This window comes from Lepidothrix coronata, unplaced genomic scaffold (assembly GCF_001604755.1).
Source record: "Lepidothrix coronata isolate B3197 unplaced genomic scaffold, Lepidothrix_coronata-1.0 Scaffold178, whole genome shotgun sequence".
Classification (NCBI taxonomy): domain Eukaryota; kingdom Metazoa; phylum Chordata; class Aves; order Passeriformes; family Pipridae; genus Lepidothrix; species Lepidothrix coronata.
This window is the reverse complement of record NW_016690358.1, coordinates 1,088,809-1,107,598: the sequence shown is the minus strand read 5'-3', so window position 1 is coordinate 1,107,598 and position 18,790 is coordinate 1,088,809. Positions and strand designations below refer to the sequence as shown.

Sequence of the window (18,790 nt, the reverse complement as noted above, 5' to 3'; positions counted from 1 at the left end):
CTTTCCCAGAGCTTCCTGATAGACCAGAAGAGCAGCATCCTCATCCAGCCAGAACCCCCAGCTCAGCACAGCCCCAGGAACCACCAGTGCACCCCCAAGGCTGCAGGGGTAAATACCCTTTTTCTGGAAGATTTCACTTTGAGGACATTAGAGCTTAATTAGATGTTTCGCTTAAGGAGACTTTCTGCCTAAGAAGAAACCCCTTTTTTCAAAGATAGTTGGATGTTTCTTTTCCTTCTGCATTCCAGAGAAAGCTACAGTCTTTCTCTCTGGTCTGAGGAGAAATAAACCCTCACAGTGTTATAGGCCTTTGCTTTGAGGAGGGCCTGGGGGAGGACAGAGAAGATAAGAGGCCTGGAAGGGAACAGGAGGCTTTCTCAGGCCCAGCACTTTTGCAGCTGCTGCAGGTTCTCTTTGGGAGTTTTTAGCATTCTCGACTTCAGAATAAACCTTTTGGATTCTTTCCACTGCCTTGGCATTTTTGGGGGTACCTGCATGTATCTTACCACACAAAGGCACCCCAAGGACAGCCCTTCATTGGGTTCCCCAGGGCAGTAGCTCCTGTTTGGAGCCTGCTGGTCACAGCCTGAGCTGGTTCAGCCCCAGCCATACTCACTCACCACCTTCAGCAAAATCCCCACACGAGGAGGGTGGGGATGTCCATCCCCAGCATCCACGTGAGAGAAATGATGCCCCATTGGGTATTTCTGGAGGTCTCAGCTGCCTCATTCAGCAGAGTAAGGTACTGAAGCACTAGCCCTGCACTACCTCTGCCCATCTTCACCGTGACTCCTGCTTGGAAGCTGCACCAGTTCCAGCAGCACAGACCTTGGGAGAACCTTGTCTGTGCAGCAGCAGCGCAGTGAAATACTGGCTCCCCTAACAGGAGCAACATCATCTATCAACCCTGAAGGTAAACTGTGACATTAGGGAAAAAAGGACCTAGCCAAGCACTCAGAAGGGGTATTGCTGCACACATTCCCCTGCACAGTTCAGTGAAACATTGTAATTGAGCCTGATTTAATGTAATAGGATGGATAAGAGATGTTTGCTGGCATGTGCAGTGTGGGAGGTAGCTGTGCTTTGCAGCTGGCAAGGAAGTTTTCAGCAAAATACATGCAACGTTTTCACAACTCATGCCAAGAGCCAACACATTTTCTACCTTTAACATCTGCACCAGGGAGTTTGATAAGTTGTTTTTTAATAAGTACAGCTTTTCTGGTAACATTCATGAAAATTAAAATGCCATCACTCACCCAGCCTCTGCCAGACTGGTGAATTTGCTTAAGCATGAAGTCCCAGGTGATTTCCAATTAGGTGAACCCAGAGCTCCAGATCCCAGAGACCTGTGGCTCCACGCATGGAACACCACAAGGAGGTTTTTGGTGAGTATCAAGTTTTAACACATCTCTGCAGACCCCTGAGATCCCATGGGATCTTGCCACTGCTCAAGTTTTCCTTCCTTTGACCTCCTTCTTTCCACAGACCCTTGAGAATCTTACACAGAGGGTGAGGCCCTGGCATGGGTTGCCCCGAGAAGCTGTGGCTGCCCCTGGATCCCTGGAAGTGTTCAAGGCCAGGTTAGACAGGGCTTGGAGCATCCTGGGCTAGAGGAAGGTGTCTCTGGCAGGTGGGATGAGGGGAAACCAGCAGCAGTATTAGCAATGATAAAGGCAGCTGGGAAATGTCTTCCTTGCCATGAGGGCCCAGAACTGGACACAGCCCTGGAGGGGCCTCAGCAGGGCCAGCACAGGGACAGTCACTGCCCTGGCCCTGCTGCCACACCATGGCTGGCACAGCCCAGGGGCCATTGGCCTCTTGCCCCCCTGGGCTCACCTGGGCTCATGTCCAGCCCCTGGCACCGGCACCCCCAGGGCCTTCTCTGCTGTTGGAGAGTCTCCAAAGGAGGGACATGAGGATGGTGAAGGGTCTGGAGAGACCACACAAGAGCAGCTGAGGGCACTTGGTGTGTTCAGCTGGAGCAGAGGAGACTGAGGGGAGACCTCACTGCAGTTCCAGCTGCCTGGGCAGGGGCAGAGGAGGGGCAGGGACTGAGCTCTGCTCTGGGGGGACCAGGGACAGCAGCCAGGGAATGGCTGGAGCTGTGTCAGGGCAGGGTCAGGTTGGATCTCAGGCAAAGGTTCTTCCCCCAGAGGCTGGTTGGGCACTGCCCAGGCTCCCCAGGGCAGTGGGCACAGCCCCAAGGCTGCCAGAGCTCCAGGAGGGTTTGGATGATCCTCTGGGGCACAGGGGGTGACTCTTGGGGCTGGGCCTGTGCAGGGCCAGGGGTTGGACTGGATGGTCCTTGTCAGTCCCTTCCAACTCGGGACATTCCATGATCCCATGACATCCCTAACGCTGCCATCCCGCTCTCAGCGCTGTCCCCGCCCAACACACGCCGTGCCCGGTCCCACACAGGGTCCCCCCGCCCCGGAGCCGCTCTGACGTCATCCCCCGCTCCCCTCAGAGCCGCTCATTACGTCACCGCCGCGCCATGACGTCACGCCGCCATTCCCGGCGGGGCCGCTCCCGGCAGCCCCCGCGCACAAGATGGCGGCGCGGGGCGGCGGGCGGTGAGCGGGGGCGCGGCCCCGGGCAGACATGACCTACACGGCCGAGCAGCTGGACGGGGTGCGGCGGTGAGCGGGGGCGGCGGGGAGCGGGGAGCGGGGCCGGGGGAGCGGGCCCCGGGGATAACCGTGTGTCGGCCGCCAGGATCAAGCGGTGCCGGGACTACTACGAGATCCTGGGCGTGAGCCGGGACGCCGGCGAGGAGGAGCTGAAGCGCGCGTACCGCCGGCTCGCCCTCAAGTTCCACCCCGACAAGAACCGCGCGCCCGGGGCCACCGAGGCCTTTAAAGGTGAGGGGGCTCCGTGAGGGGCCCGGGGGGCTCCGTGAGGGGCCGAGCGGCCGCATCTGCAGAGGCCGCGGGTGCCGCGGACACACCGGCGGCCACACAGAACCCCCTGCGGCTCGGCAGGGTTTGCGTTTTCCTCTGCAAAATACAGCATTTCTATCAGAAACAGAGGGAAATGTACCTCAGGTCTCATTCCGAGAACTTCTGAGGGATTTTGCAGTGGCACGAGGTGACAGGCCAAGGAGGAATGGGTTCACACTGACAGTGGGGTTAGATGGGGTATTGGGAAGAAATCCTTCCCTGTGAGGGTGGGGAGGTCCTGGCACAGGTTGCCCAGAGAAGCTGTGGCTGCCCCTGGATCCCTGGAAGTGTCCAAGGCCAGGTTGGACGGGGCTTGGAGCAACCTGGGCTGGTGGAAGGTGTCCCTGCCCATGGCAGGTGGTGGGATGAGATGAGCTTTCAGGTCCTTTCCAACCCAAACCATTCCAGGATTCTGTGAAGGGTTCAGAACAAGGCTTGGAACTAACACTGGGCATGCAGGAGAATGGGGTGTTGTGTAATCAAAAACTGCTCCTTGTCAATAAGTTTATATGTATATCTATGTGAGCATATAAAATTTAATCCAATATACTGTGTCTGGACTTCTCAGAAAAATTTCAGTTCTGTACTGACACTATTGCCATCTAAACTCTTACATCCTTTGCCCTTGTGTTGCAGCACAGCACGAGGAAAGCAAGTGATTCATTCATAGTCTGTTAAGGAGCTTCTGAAGGGCTTTTCTTTGTTTGTTTGTGTTTGGGTTGTAGTTCTCAATGAACTTGTTCTGTCAGAGATCAAAGAGGAAGATGAACCAAACAAATACTTCTGGGTGGTTGGGTGTGAAGTGTGAAGTAGATGTGCTGCACAGCTTCAGGAGCACCTCTGCCAGCAGGAAAAACTTGGAATATCGCTCTGCATTTTAATTAGTCTCTCCAGTTATTAACTTTGTGTTGACTGTGTGTGGTATATGGAGGTGCACTTCTATAGCAGGGCTTGGTTTGAGCTGAGAAAATGTTGCATTCTCACCCACTTTCTTGGCTGAAGTGGAGACTCACCTCGGTTTCATGAATATTTCAGGTCTCTCCATATACTTTAGCACTTTCTCTTGGCATCAGGGGCAGCAGGAAGTTTCCGTCACAGGTAATTCCAGTGCTGTTCTTTCAGAAGTGACTCAATCTTTGGTCAAGCATGACTTTTCTATGCTTGTTTGTTGGGTTTTTTTTGCTGCACTGCTTATAGAAGTCAGAGCTCTGGAAATGTTGATTAAAATGCTTGTTTTAATTCCCTCTCCAGCAATAGGCAATGCTTTTGCAGTTCTGAGCAACCCTGAGAAGCGACTGCGATACGATGAACTGGGGAGCGACCAAGAGCACGTCAGCACTGGCCAGGCCAGGCACTACAATTACTACACAGAGTTTGAAGCAGACATTACACCAGAAGAAATATTCAATGTGTTTTTTGGTGGGCATTTTCCTACAGGTCAGTGGTTTTGAAGTGCAGTGGGCTGACACTAAACCCGAGGGAACGGCTGGAGCTGTGTCAGGGCAGGCTCAGGTTGGATCTCAGGAGAAGGTTCTTCCCCCAGAGGCTGGTTGGACACTGCCCAGGCTCCCCAGGGCAGTGGGCACAGCCCCAAGGCTGCCAGAGCTCCAGGAGGGTTTGGCTGATCCTCTGGGGCACAGGGGGTGACTCTTGGGGCTGGGCCTGTGCAGGGCCAGAGGTTGGACTGGATGATCCTTGTGGATCCTTTCCAACTTGGGATATTTTGTGATTCTGTAAACCATAAAGGAAGGCCAGCTTCCCTTGGGGACTGCTCATGGAATTGATTATACATTTGAAAAGAGCAGAAACCTTTCTGGAATTGTTTTCTGCCTTTCTTTTATTCCCTCCATCATCTGAAGCCAGCAGTGGTATGGGAGATAAAATAAGGTGTGAATGGGAAGGGATCAGAAGTGTCTTAGGTAATGGCAGGACTCAGTCACCTCAGAGGTCTTTTCCAACCTTAACCATTCCATGATTGGGTTGTACTTGAGGCACCTTCCAGCATTCCAGGCAGGCATGGCACAGCTGCTGGAGTTGTGATCTCAGTGCCTTTCTAAGCAGGGAAGCTCCTGTGCCTTCCTGGCACGTTCCTGTGTGCTGGAATGAAATTCAAGCCTGGGAGCTCAGCAAGTGCTCCCTGCCAGGATAGACTGTCCATGGATATGCAGGATCCAGTGGATATGCAGGATCCAGTAACACAGCAGTGGAGCTGCACCTGTAGTAGCTCCGGGCATGTCTCAGTCCAGCCTTGGCTTTTGTATTTGTAGGAAAAATAGAAAGATACCACAAGATCTGTGGATTAAAAGTAAATCTGAAAGGTGTGGTGAGCTCGAGGGTGTTCCTGGCAGCATCTAAGGAATTGCTTTAGCATTCCTGTAAACTTTTCCCCTCCCAGGCGTCACATAAAGTGACATACACACCACTTACTACAGCCTGAAGCCACAGACACAGGTAGTTATTTACAAGCTCCCCATAACCTTAGTGTGAGTGGTGCATCTTGCTGCCAAGGGACCTCAGGTTGTTCCCAAATTTGCATCAGTAAATGTGCAAAGTGAGCCAACCCCAGCATGGTGTAATTCCATCCAGAGTCTGCAAGTTTTCCATTCCTGGCTGTGCAAGGAATTGCACCTGTGTGTGCCTTTTGTGGAACATTGCCCTCGTGGAATGGGACTGCTTGGTAACGTGGGGGACAGGGATGCTTGGAACTGAGGACAGGAAACTGAGGAGCTGCAGGAGGAATTTGGGTACTGGGCATGGCAGGTTTGTCAGGGAGAGTGGCACAAAGGAGAAAATGGGAATTTTGAGCCAAACGGCAAAGAATAAGGAAAGAAACAGGTATTTCATAGTAGTTGGTGTTGGTAGTAAACAATGGTTTCCTCACCAAAAAAGTGTCTGGATGTAAATTTATGTACATTTTCCTAATGTAAAAGTAAGTTTTAAGTTATGGAAAATTACCAGTTTAGCAATTTTCCAAATAGGGAAAGTCCTCACAGATTCTATTTAGCAAGAGAATTGCTAGTAGGAGGTAGTTGATACAAAGAGAACATTTTTTTAAACCGTTGTAGCACTAAGTAGGACTTGCCTGAGCTGAAGTTTGTGCTGGTGTTTGTTTTGTGACACTTTGCTGTCACCAGGCTCTCTGGAAATCCAAATTAGAGGTGTTGGTGTCAACTCATTTGTATGGCATTTGTGGGCAGGTTTGTGGCTTTGGTTTTACTGTGCAGTTTTCCTCTGTGGATATTCAGTGGAAAAATATTAAAAGTTAAAATGTTAACTGTGATAAAACTCAAGGGAGACTCCACATGGCACAGTTCTAATGGGGAGAGGCTACAACTTGAATGTCCTTCTCATGAAAAATAAATGCACATGGAAGGAAAGAAACTCCTGGCAGAAATTCTTGGAGAAACTTGGAATTTGGGATAAGTCTTCTCTAGGCACCCTGTAAAAGCCATTCTTCTATTCCAAAACTTGCTTCTTTTTTCATAGCTTGATAAAATACTGTCTTTTTACCAAAAAGAAACTTTCCTCCTTGGAGACAGCCTGGCTTGGAGCTCTGATGGCACACATGCCTTGGAAAAATCCTTGAGCAAGCAATGGAACAGAGGTTTAACACAACAGCAAAGGTCACCTTCGCCCAGGTTTCTTGCAGAATTCTTTGGGAAGCTCAAAAAAGGACAGTGGAAGAGTATAAAATAATGTGACATCTTTCCCAGGGCTTAAAAATAGATTTGCATTTCTGTTGTGATGATAAGAAATAGATTTCCAATTCTCTAACACAAAGACATGCTGGATTTCAAAGGAGGAGAGCAAAGCTATTATTAAGATATTCATATGGTGATAAAATCAGAGTTAGAGCTTCAAATCGAAGCAGCAGATACAATTCTTTCCTCATTTTAGAATTTTTAAAAATAAATCAACTGCATTCCACGTGCAAGAAAGGAAATCCTGAATTGTTCTCCTTTTTTCACTCGAAAAGCTATTTTTTTAAAATCTCTCTCCTTATGATAAAATAATTAAGTGAAACCATTAATGGCTTGAAGGCAGAGGAAATAGAAATGAGTAGAAAAGCACATTCAGTAATTATGGGAGGCTGTAATTCATGGCCTGAGCCTGGAGAAGCGAATTCATTTTCCTGCCACAGCCTTGCAAGTGAATGTGACAAAACCAGCATTAAAATATGAGATACAATCATAAAAATCAGAACATGTCTCTGCAGTTTGATTTAAATTAAGATGGACTTGGGGCACACTTTACAATTTCTCTGGTAGGCTTTTTGGATTGACATGTTGTTTTGTCATTTCAGTCAGAGGTTGGCTGTGCTTTTTGGTGTGAGGGCTCACAAATGTAATCAGGCTGTGTAGTATCAACCTGGATAATTAAACAGAAACTGAGGAGTACAGGTGAGTGCCATGAAACATGACTTTTCTCTTACAGGAAATATCCACATGTTCTCAAATGTAGCCAGAGATGCACATTATTACCCACGGAGGCACCGGACTGAGAGGGCATGGACACAGGAGCAGGAGGAGGAAGACAACAGGCCACAGGTAGCCAGGAGGAGGGATCTCCTGGGCTTAAATATCTCACCAGGGTGAGGGAGACCTGAAGCCAGGACACACCTTCCCATGCTTGAGTGCTCAGTGTTTATTCTCAAGCACTGCACCCACAGGGGATGTTTTTTACGTGACTGGATTGGCTTTTATTAATCACTGCTTTAAAAATACTTCGTATTTATAGGATTACGTGCCTTCCAGTTTCTGTCATCCAGGGGTTTGCTGCTGCTTCTTTTTTCAAGCTCTGATGTTTGGTAATCCAACAACAATTAGTCCAAATGGGGCCTGGTAATGGGTGTGGAAGCACTGGCTTTTGCTCTTTGTCCTCAAGGTGTATTTAAGCCTTCAGTAAATGAGCACCCAGGTGCTGCACAAGCCTCTTCCAGCCCGGGGCAGGATGGCTCTGGGATACATTTCTGCCAACTGAGACCTCCAGGTGAGACAGGGTGTCTTGTTGCCAGTGCACATACACATGTGCCACCTGCCTTGGCAGAATCTCCCTCTGGAGACCATCTGTTAACCTCAGGGAATCATTCTCCAAGGAAGATGAGTTTTGCCTTGTGAGTCTCTTAGCCTCTGAAAAAAGAAACGGATACAGCTGACAGCAAACAGGGCAGATGAATCCCACCTACATCAGGAATCCTTGTTGCTATCCCAGGGCAGAGGGCAAAGCCTGAATAGCTGCATGCTTTATTTTCCTTCTCCTAGCATTTTATAAGCCGGCTTAGAAAGAAATCAAAAAGCAGGAGGAAAGATCTGTGTTTTCCCTTTGATACTTTTCCACTCTGTTGTTGCATTTGCATCCTGTCCCAAGTTACAGCACATGTGGCCTCTTAACTGTTTACTGCTCAGCCATTAAATCCAGTGCTTGAACAGAGGTTGAGATCTTTAGAATGGGTGTAGCAACCTTCAGAGAGTGCCTGGAAAGCTGTAGAACATGGGAATTGCAGTGTGTTCCTGCAGGTTGGATTGTCAGCTGGGCACTGACAGTGCTGTGGGTGTCTATTGCCTTGTGAAGGAAGGGGTAGAGGAGAAGATAATTGAAAGAAAATGGTTGTCAAGAGATGTCTGAGATTATTAATAAAGGTTATTTTGAAATTACAGTGTCATCCCTCTCGAAATCCCAAAGTACTTCCTCTTTTGTTCAGTTTACATGTAATACATTGTTGATCTGTGATAGATAGCCTGGTTTCTGTGAACAGATGCCTCTTTTTCCGTCTCTATCTTCCCTTGGCTACTAATTCTTGTTCTTTTCAGAATTCCTATTCTGCATTTATCCAGTTGATGCCAGTTTTCATCATCATAGTAGTGTCAGTGATAACCCAGCTGATGGCCACCAACCCTCCCTACAGTTTATTCTACAAGTCGTAAGTGCTTTAAAAACACGTTTTTCTGTTCTTGCTGTGTGCAATAGGGAGGCAGAAGGAAGTTGGATTTGATAGCAGAATTCATGTTAATGTTCTGCTCTTTCCAGCAACTGTTATCAGTTCATAAATAGGGAAATACCAACAGTCTGCCCTGACGAGTTCCCCTGAGCTGTGAAGTTACCTGTGGTGAGCTTTATTGCTGAACAGAGAGAGGCACCAGACCAGAGACCTTCCTCAGCTGGTGTGAAATGGTTTTGCACTGTGATACAGGAGGATAAATGTGGGTGTAGATCAGCCTCTGGTCTGCCCAGCTCCTGGAATCTGTGGGCTACCACTGAGGTTCCTCTGGAAAGCAGTTAAATAATGAAGCCTGTGGTGTGCAGTATGAATCCAAATCTGCTCTGGAGCATGAATTCCACTGGAAGCTCCACAAATCATTAAAGTCTTGAAATGCCCTGGTTTAATTTCTGTAGAGGAGCAGGACCCTGGGGAGCTGGTCAGCTCTGGAGGCAGAAGGACCACCACCAGAGCTGCTGTAATTTGAGTTTGTGAGGCAGAGGAAAAAACAGTGCTGGGAGGAAGGAATCTCTCTAGTGGGAAAGAGCTCACCTTCACTGGCTCTTACTGAGCCAGAAGTAGGATTGGCAGGTTTTGGGGAACCAGCAGAGAGCTCCAAACAGACCCCTTGTTCCCTTCTAGGAGTAAAACTCAGGTCCAGGTCTGTCCCCTCCCTCTGCTGTCAGAGTAGCCCAGCACCCCTCATCATTTTGCCACAAGATGTCAGTGTGAGGCCCTCGCAGAAGAGCAGGAGGGTGGTTGGTTTTTGGTGTTTTTTTTTTTTTTTCCAGGGAGTGTTTTTGCTATCTGCCAGTCCCATGTGGAACCTCCCACGCTGCCCCCACAGCAGCTGATCTCTCCTGCTTTTCTTTACTGCCTCCCCTTCTCCTGCTGGTGTGAGATAGTCAGACCTGAGCCTGGCACACGGTTAGGTCATTTCTCTAAATCATAACCTTAAAAAACAGCTTAAAAACTAGAAGCAATTGTTTCTTTAAAGAGAGTGGACACCTCTGAGACAGTGAGAGAGTCCAGGAAGAAGGGGCAAACAGGATTCCATTGAGTAGAGTGTAACCTTTGTGTTTTGGCTGCCTGCCTCTGTCTGTGGGCAGTGATTTGAGCAAATGCCTGGGTATCTTTGCTCAAATAAGGAAATTCGGTCTAAGAATGGAGTTTGATCCAGTGGCTGTGTCAGAGGGGCTAATCCTTCCCCACTTTGCTTACTGATGATTATAAAACCCTGAAGAAAAGTGTAATTAGAATCTCCCCTGCTAATTTTTAGTTCTACTAAAGGATCCAGAAAACTGGAAAATCCAGATCCAATTGCATTGTGCCCCAAGTCTTTATAATCTCTACCTTAGTTATCAATCCCCATGGATTTCTGGACTGAGTTTGCCAGGAATCCCCAGCAAGCAGAAGGAAGTGTCTGGAGAGTTCACAGTTAAAATTTGCTCTGACATTTTGGAAGTGTCTTGAGCGAGCTGTTGGGAACAAACACAGTATTCAGAAGGAGCAGTGTCAGTTCTTTGTAGGTATTTCCAAACATCAGATATTTTCCTGTGGTTTTGGCAGGGGGTGGATTCTGTTTGTCAGGCACAGCTTGCTGTGCCCGAGACTTGTAATTTCCTTACTGGATGGTTGAGGGAGCCATAATCCTGCAGAAATTAACTGTAAAAACATGGCTCTAAATACTGTCCTCTGGAAATGCCAGTGTGGAGAAACAGCTCTTGATTTCTTTAGGGTTGAACTGCTCAAACATCTGGTTTCTCTGTGTGTCCACAGGTCCATCGGCCACGTCATTATCAGAGAAACAGAGAACTTGCAGGTGCCTTACTATGTCGATAGGAACTTCGAGAAGAATTATCAAGGAGCAGAACTCCAAGAGCTTGAGAAGACAGTTGAAAAGGATTACATAGACTATATTCAGACCAGCTGCTGGAAGGAGAAACAGCAAAGTAAGTTCTTTCTGTCCCAGGTGTGTGCCCAGGACCCGCCGGGGGCTGGGCGGTGGCTGCGCCTCGCAAAGTGCTGCTGGTTTTAGCCTCAGTTTGCAAAGCTCACAACATCTCAACCTTGCCCTGCTTTGAGGTGTCTCACATCTGCTCTTAACACTGAAATTGGCTTTTCTTGAGATCTGTCAAAATACATTTTAAGTGATGAGTGGAAAGTAGATTTCACCATTTGAGATGGTTTTTTCCACTCGGTTTTTATGCTCGAATAACCTTTAGTGATGATGTTTTCAACACAGAACCCACCACGGTTATCTAGCCCTGACAAATGGTTAGGCTAGAAAAGATCTTGAGACATCACCTATTCCATGTTTCCTTTGCTGGAGCAGACTGGTTCCAGGAGAAGTTTCTCTGACTTTTCCCTTAAAACTTCCCCAGGAGAGCCTGTAGCCTGTCCAGGTGCTCTTGGCTCTCTTGAGTGGGCTGTGTTCCTGGTATCAGTTTCCAGAGCTGTGCTTCCGTGCTCAGTTTGTGTGTTATTTGCATTTTCTATCTTTAGATGAGTTTGAGATCATGTTTTTCACCACAGTCAAGTCTTTTAAAAACAAGAATTGAGTGCAGGAAGGGAGAACACAGATGTGAGCATTCAAACTCGTTATTCTCAGTCAGCCATGAGTCACTCAGTGATGTGAATAAAGGCATGTGAACCCCATATTTTAAGACATTTTACCCACATATTGCATTACCTACCTATTAATTACTACTAATCTGGTTCATTGAAAACAGAGCAAATGCCTGCTTCTTTGGCAAGTAACAAAAATAAAATTACAAGGAGTAGCTGATGTTGGGATGTTGTGACAGATTTTTTTTTCAGCTAAAGAACTCATCACCTTTAAATGAGTAAACACAAAGTGCTGCTGTGTATAAAGGAAACTGGAACAAGTTGTGTCTGTGAGAATGTTCAACAGCAAACTGCTTTCACACACTGGTGGGGCTTTCTAAATTGCTCTGTGTGAAACAGTCCTCAGCACACTGCTATAAAGTGCCTTTGCACTTGTTTTCAGTTTCTTTACCAGTTGCATCATTATGGAAACACAGTTTGTCCAAACAAGACTTGTTTAACCCTAGAGAAGCGGTAACAACAGTGTTGCTGACTCCAAACTCTTTACAGGTTTTTCATGGGAAGGCTTGTTTTGGTTTAAAGCTTAAAAGTTACCAATCCTGCTTTAAAGAGAAATAAGCAGACATAGGTTCTGAAGTTAAAAAGGAAAAGAACCCATAACATAAGACCACAAAAATCCTGAAGTTTTTAGTGTGCTTGACTTGTGACCTTCAAGCATCTGTGGCTGGCAGGAGCAGCCTCTGAGTGTAATTTGGCTGTTAATACTCATAAATGTAGGCTTGCACAAAAATCCTTTTAATTGATCTTGTGCAACTGAAAGTTGTCTCTTTCATGTAGACCTGGAGCTAAGGAGAACCAAGCCCCAAAATAAGGACAGGGTTTGAGAGTCTAAGGGAGACCAGTTGTCAGAGAGGGGGAGATGATCCAGCAGGGAATGCCAAATGCCTGCCAAGCCCTGCTCCTCCTGAGCTCTGTACACTTAGAGATTGTATTAGTCACCCATCTGCAAATACATTTACAGTGTCCACAATTAGCAGTAGCCTGAGGACACCACTGTGATTCAAACTAAGCATTTTCAGAGTGATTCCATCCAGGCCAGTGAGCAGGTAAGGGGCACAGCTGAGGTTGGGCTCACTTTGCAAAAATAAACTGTGAATACGGTGTGGAGTGCTGGAGAAAAGCTCTGGAGATGTTGAGGCAGTTCTTAGTCAGCTGTTGCTCCACAGCATTGGTCTCTTAATCCTTGTTGAAGTGTTTGACTTAGTGTGCTCAGCTTTTTGTCAGTTGAATGCCTATTAATAGTACATTTGTTGTGTTTACTGAGGGTGCATTTCTCTTTAGCACCAGCAAAATGGACAGAGATGAGTTAATCAGGAACAGTTTGGTTTTAAAGTCCTTGATTTTATGACTTGGAAAGTGCTACCTGGTGTTCAACAACCTGAAGGAAAATTTTAAAAGTAACAGGTTGGTATCTTGTTCAGCCAGTTGCTTTTATAGTGCTGCACCAAACAGGACTCCCCTTCTCAGCAGAGCAGTGTGTGAAAGTTGTGTGTGCTCTGGGTTTGGGTCTTCTGAAACCTCTGGCACAATTAAGTACAAAAAGCAGATCCCAGGTTTTTACAGGAATGTTTCAGCTGGATAGCACAGTTGTAAAGTGAGGCTCCAAAGAGCTCCAGGTCACAAAGAGGCAACTGAAAACAGAGAGAATCAGGATATGTGTCATAGAATCATGATGGTTTGGCTTGGAAGGCACCTTAAAGCTTATCCAGTTCTACCCCTGCCATGGCAGGGACACCTTCCACTGTCCCAGGTTGCTCCAAGCCCCGTCCAACCTGGCCTTGGACACTTCCAGGGATCCAGGGGCAGCCACAGCTTCTCTGGGCAACCTGTGCCAGGGCCTCCCCACCCTCCCAGGGAAGAATTTCTTCCCAATATCCAGTCTAAACGTAACAAATTCAGTATTTTAGGGTGTCCTTAAAGAGAAAAGTTCAAAGGAACAACTCTGTAGAAGATTGAAACCCACAAGGAGCAGATGTGATGGAATAAACCCTGTCAAAAGCACAGGGAATAATTTTTCCCAGTTGGATAAGTGGAAACTGAGATTCTCCACTGCACAATTCCAGGGACTCTGGACTCAGAGACAATTACCCAAGTCTGGTTTTGCTGGAGGCTTGTCAAGGCTGTGTGCCCAGCACTGCCTGAGTGGCATTTGGGTTATAAACCTGCCAATGGGTTCCTGCTCTAAAATGAACTGTTCATGCCTGGCAGTTTGGGAAGCTTTTCAGTAAGTGGGTGGAGGGTTAAATGGCTTTAAATTTCAGTGGGGCAGGGACACAGGACGTAAGGCATGAAAGGACCTATTGAAGTTCTTTCCACTCTGAATAATTTTGTGAAATGAGGGGCTTGTGAGGTGTATAAAAGCTCTTTGAAAAATTGAGTGTCATCAGGTAGCCTGTGCTTACGGAAAGGTTGACCTTTTCAGAAGTAAATTACTGCTTTTCTCCTCAGTGCATCTAATCCTGCAGCTAAATTATTCTTCAGGGAGAAAGCTATATTAAGACTTCCTCAGCTAATCAGCAAAAGAAACTTCTCTGAATTACTGGGGGGAAATAATTTAAACAATGGGATTATTTCAGTTTTATGTTGCTTTTGAGAAGAAGGGGAACAAATATGCAAAGTACATTTGAGATTGTTAATGAAAGGGCACAGAGGCCTTTCAGACAAGTCCCTCGGGTAACTCTTCACCTCCCTGGATTCAATACTCAGCAAAATTAGAATTAACAAGTGCCACAAGGATAACAAAGCACTGAGAAACAGTTCTTTAAGGAGGCTTACGGCTTCATCCTAATACATCTTTTTTTTTTTTTTTCATCTTTCAGAGTCTGACTTGTCCAATTTGGCCAAGCTCTACAGAGATGAGAGGTTAAAACAGAAAGCAGAATCCCTGAAACTTGAGCACTGTGAGAAGCTCTCCAGTCTGATTGGGATGCACAAAGGGGGCTGAGCAGACTGCACACGTTCCATAGTTTTATTTATTGCTGTTTTAAGTTATGTTTTTATTTTCCTTCATATAAAAAGGGAAGGAGTCTATTGTAAGGAGTGGATATTGGAATCCTTCTGCATGTAGTGCAGAGAAGGGCCAGCACGAGCTGCAGAGCTGCTGTTTGCTGTAATATATCCTGTACATTAGATTCGGTTCCAAGGACCAGTGGCACTTTGTACATTCATTCCAGGGAGATTCTCTTAGTTTGGAGCCCCTCTGAATCCAAACAGTGTGTGCTTCCCAGGACAGCACGCACATGCCTTGGCTTTCCATGTTTTCCGTGGAGCTGCAGTGCAGTGGATCCCATGGACAGTGTTGTGCTCAGTGCTGGGTGTCAGCTCCCCTTCCCATTGCAGCACCCAGGCTGTCCCTGCCTCCACAGTGCTGTGAAGGAATGTTGGGCTGATTCCAGTGTCCTGTGCAGTGCTGAGGGCAGGAGGGACAGGTACCTGCCCCAGGTGAGCTCCTGAGCACACTCCCAGCCCTCCCTCTGTCCAAGGGACTGTACCCTGTGCTGCTCCATGGGAGGGCCGTGCCCATCCTGCTCCGTGTGACACCAACACGACCAAGAAGATGGGAGTGTGAACTGCACCAATTCCAGTGGCTGCAAAACTGTAAGGAGAGGACAACCATGTTGATTTTCTCATCTGTTTTCAGTGGCATATTTTGAAGCTGGCTGTTACATTCTGACTTGGATCTGCACACTCTTCTCCAGCTGCTCCAGGGGCCCTGCTTTTCCCGGTACAGTTCTCATGTAGCATATTTTTACTCTGCTGAGCAGTTATGAATGTGTCACTGTAGCCATCAGTACTGCAAAGAAAAAGACCCATGTGGTAGTGTCCTGTTTTTCCTTGATCCTCCTTTCCAAAGTCAGGCCTTGAGGAGCAGTTTGAGGCTGGTTGTACCTGTGAGCAGCAGAGACCAGTGTTACTGCAGCTGAGCACCAGTTTCTCTGGTGGGTACCACGGGTGTGTGCCAGGCATGGAATGACCTGTTCTTCCAGGGTGGGGGGCTTGGGGCAGCTACAGCACAGCACTGCTCCCCTCTGACCTTGGGAATAGGTGTCAGTGAGATCTGAGCAATGCTCTGCTGTGGCCCCATTCCTAAAACCTGCTGCAGGATGCACAGGTGGCCTTGCCTGAAACCTAGGGAGCAAAGTGCTCCAAAGTTTGGGAAATGCCAGGATTAAACCTGCCTTTGAAGCTTAGACTTCAGGTGTCCATGTGCCTGGTGGAGCAGTGTTGTCCAGGTGCTCTGCCGAGGGGCCCTGTGGGCTGGAACTGGCACTGTGGGTACCACAAAGTGTCCCTGTCCTGTTCACACAGCAGGGGGAGGTTGGGCAGCAAACAAATTGGGAGGAAAAGAAGCTTTTCTGGGGTGTGCACTGGAATTTGGGGGTTGTATCAGGGATTTGAGGCTTGGTGCTCCTGCACATGAGCCAGGCACATTCCAGATGTGATGAGAACATTCCAAGTACAGCAATGGTGCTGCTGTGGGGTGGTGGTGTGTCAAAAAATTAGCATTAACATTTGTGTCTCGTTTGCAGGAAACCTTATAGGAGCAGGTGGGAAAGTTGAGCAGAGTTTGTTGGGCACCTGGGATGGGAAGAGCACCAGTGTGCACCAGTGGGCATTTTGAGTGGTTGGTGCCAGTCTGCAAAGGTTCATTATTCCAGGATGGTGGCTGGCTTGGTTATTAAGGGTTGATTATTCCAGGATGGGGGCTGGCAGAGCAGGCAGTCTTAGTTCTGGTATTTCCCACCTTTGAGCACGAGTGTGTACAGAAAGCAAAATTAATGTTGCTTTTTATCTACTAAATAGCTTGTAGAATATATTAGACGTCTGTTCAAGTGATTGGACCTGGTTCTAGGGTTGGTATCTTCCCTGTCCTTCCTGTGGGAGTCCCAGAGCTGTATAGGGATGCAGGTGGGGAGACCAAAGCCAGTGACTTCTCTGGACCTGCTGTGTCCTGCATGGAGCTTGAACTTATACACAGCATTTTGCACTGGAACCAGATCACACCTCTCCATCTGAAGATCTCCAAGGACTTGATGGCGGTGGGGACCTCCTGTGGGAAGCACAGTCATACAGAGTCTTCTCTGGAACTGGGAAGGGGGCTGGGATGGAGCAGGAGGTGAGACTGGGAGGTAAAAACATTTCCCAAAGCAATAAGTGTTCTTTGTTTATACTGGGGGGTGTCAGGTGCTGGTGTGTGCTGGGAGGGGGTGTGTGGCTCGGGGTGTCTGGTGACAAACAGGACAAGCTGTGTTGGTACAGCACGGGCATCCTGCTCCATAGGGAAAAGGAGAGTCCTCTCTGGAGCCCGTGGGCTGGAAATGTATCCCTGCCCTTCTCCAAAGGGTGCTGGGGCTCCTTGTTTCTGGGTCAGAATAAGAGAGGGAAGGGTGTTCCTGAGCAGGAGGGTGGCTCGGAGCGGGGGGTGCCCCTGTTCCCTGGGAACACCGAGCACTGGGAAACGGGTCTGTGTGTGTGGATGTGTTTGGGGTTTTTAAATTAAAGACGTGACACATCTCCGTGCCTGTACGTGCCGTGGTGTGGAAGGAGGGGCGGTGGGAGTGTGCCAGGCGGGATGGCGGGGTGGGCCCGGCGCTGGGGGAGCGGGCCCGGCCCCGCCATTTGGCGCAGGGTGCGGGACGTGGCGACGGGCGGGCAGGGCTGGGGCTGCCGCGGGCGAGCCCGGGACAGGGACGGGATCGGGATCGGGATCGGGACCGGCCCCGTTCCTGTCCCAGCACCGGGAAGGGGCGGGGGGCGGGGCCGCGGTGGGGGCGGGGCTTGTCCAGACCTTGCCTTCCGGGGGCGGGGTCTGTTCAGGCCACGCCCCCTGGCCGGCCCACGGTGCTGGGGCCCTGCGGGAATGGGAATGGGAATGGGAGAGGGGTAGCGGGGCTGGGAGTGGGATAGGGGGCTGGGAACAGGACAGGGGGATGGGAGAGGAGCAGGAGTCTGGGAGTGGGGTTCGGGGCTGGAAATGGGGCTGGGAGTGGGGCAAGGAACTGGGAGCGGGGCAGTGGGAAGCAGGGCAGGGGGCTGGGAACTGGGTCTGGGAAGCAGGGCAGGAGGAACAGGGCCGGGCCCTGCCTGTCAAAGCCCTGTCCTGGTTGCAGGACCCTCCTGTCCTGCTGTTGCCCAGCCTGGGCCCGCGCTCCGGGCCGGGGCACTCTGGCACACAGCCCTGGTGCCTGCCCGGGCAGCACCCCCTGCCCTGCAGGGCAGCCCCGTGACATCCTCACACGGGGGGAGGTGAAAGGGTCCCTTGGAGCTGTTCATACCTGCCCCGGGCTCACACAGCAGCCCCGGGGTGTCGCAGTGCCCGAGCTCTGCCAGGGCTGCCGGCGTGTCCCGGGTGCCCAGATCCCAACTGAACTCCAGGGTTGGCTCTGAAAGCCAAGCTGGGCCAGTGTTTCCTGCTCTTCCGGAGTTGCAAAAAGTAGCTCCAGCGTGGGAGAAGCACGTCCTGCTTTGGGCAGCTCCCAGCAGCTTCCTCCTCCTCCTCGCTGCCTCTGTGCTGAGCGTGCCAGCGCTAAGGTGAGTGAGCACACACCGAGCTGGCACCAAATCCAGGTTAATAAGCAAATGCAGTGGTGAGCTGCAGGCAGGATCCCGCTGGCTTAAACATAAATCAGTGTTTAATTAGCAAGGCTGGCTCAGCCTGGTCCACCCGCTGTTCTGTAACATGTTTGTGCCCGAGGCTCCCACGCACACCCCGACCTGCTCTGGGTGCTGGAAGGTGCATCTGCAGCCTCTGACCCTAAACCTGTTGGACCCTGGTTGGCAAGAGGACCCCGGGGTCTCCATGCCCTCCTCTCTTTGCTGTTTGCAAATCAGGAGCCACACTGAGGGTGGGGAGGAATCCCAGGACCAGGAGGAGGAGATGCAGGTGCTGGAGTGTGACCCTTGCCCAGGAGTTCTCCAGCTGGGGCGGAGAGATGGGACTGCTCAGCCTGTTCCCACTGTGTTCCCACAGCACACCCAGACGGGTTGTTCAGGGCAGGATTGCGATCACCACCCTCACAGGGAAGAATTCCTTCCCAATATCCCATCTAACCCTGCCCTCTGGCAGTTTGAAGCCATTCCCCCTTGTCACTCCAGGCCCTTGTCCCAAGTCCCTCTCCAGCTCTGTTGGAGCCTCTTTAGGAACTGGAAGGGGCTCTCAGGTCTCCCCAGAGCCTTCCCTTCTCCAGGCTGAACAATCCCAACTCTCCCAGCCTTTCCTCCCAGCAGAGCTGCTCCATCCCTCTGA

At 49.4% G+C, this 18,790-nt stretch overlaps 2 protein-coding genes across 3 annotated transcripts in view; both read left to right on the top strand.

The window, feature by feature from the left end:
* Nucleotides 1–2,521: 2,521 nt before the first annotated feature.
* DNAJC18 (DnaJ heat shock protein family (Hsp40) member C18) lies at nucleotides 2,522–17,058 on the top strand. 2 transcript variants are annotated; one of them, XM_017830432.1, is made up of 7 exons: nucleotides 2,522–2,639; nucleotides 2,716–2,861; nucleotides 4,191–4,376; nucleotides 7,374–7,486; nucleotides 8,750–8,859; nucleotides 10,696–10,868; nucleotides 14,364–17,058. In XM_017830432.1, exons 1-7 carry the CDS (start codon nucleotides 2,602–2,604, stop codon nucleotides 14,486–14,488), a joined length of 891 nt encoding a protein of 296 aa, XP_017685921.1. In that variant the 5' UTR covers nucleotides 2,522–2,601; the 3' UTR covers nucleotides 14,489–17,058. The 2 variants fall into 2 exon arrangements, with proteins under 2 accessions (XP_017685921.1, XP_017685922.1); XM_017830433.1 differs by lacking the exons at nucleotides 2,522–2,639; nucleotides 2,716–2,861 and adding an exon at nucleotides 3,947–4,037.
* A 58-nt stretch (nucleotides 17,059–17,116) lies between these two features.
* PROB1 (proline rich basic protein 1) overlaps nucleotides 17,117–18,790 on the top strand; it is a 9,075-nt gene continuing 7,401 nt past the window's right edge. The window contains exon 1 of the mRNA XM_017830375.1: nucleotides 17,117–17,309. Coding sequence (XP_017685864.1) covers nucleotides 17,117–17,309 — 193 coding nt within the window. The remainder of the gene's footprint in view (nucleotides 17,310–18,790) is intronic.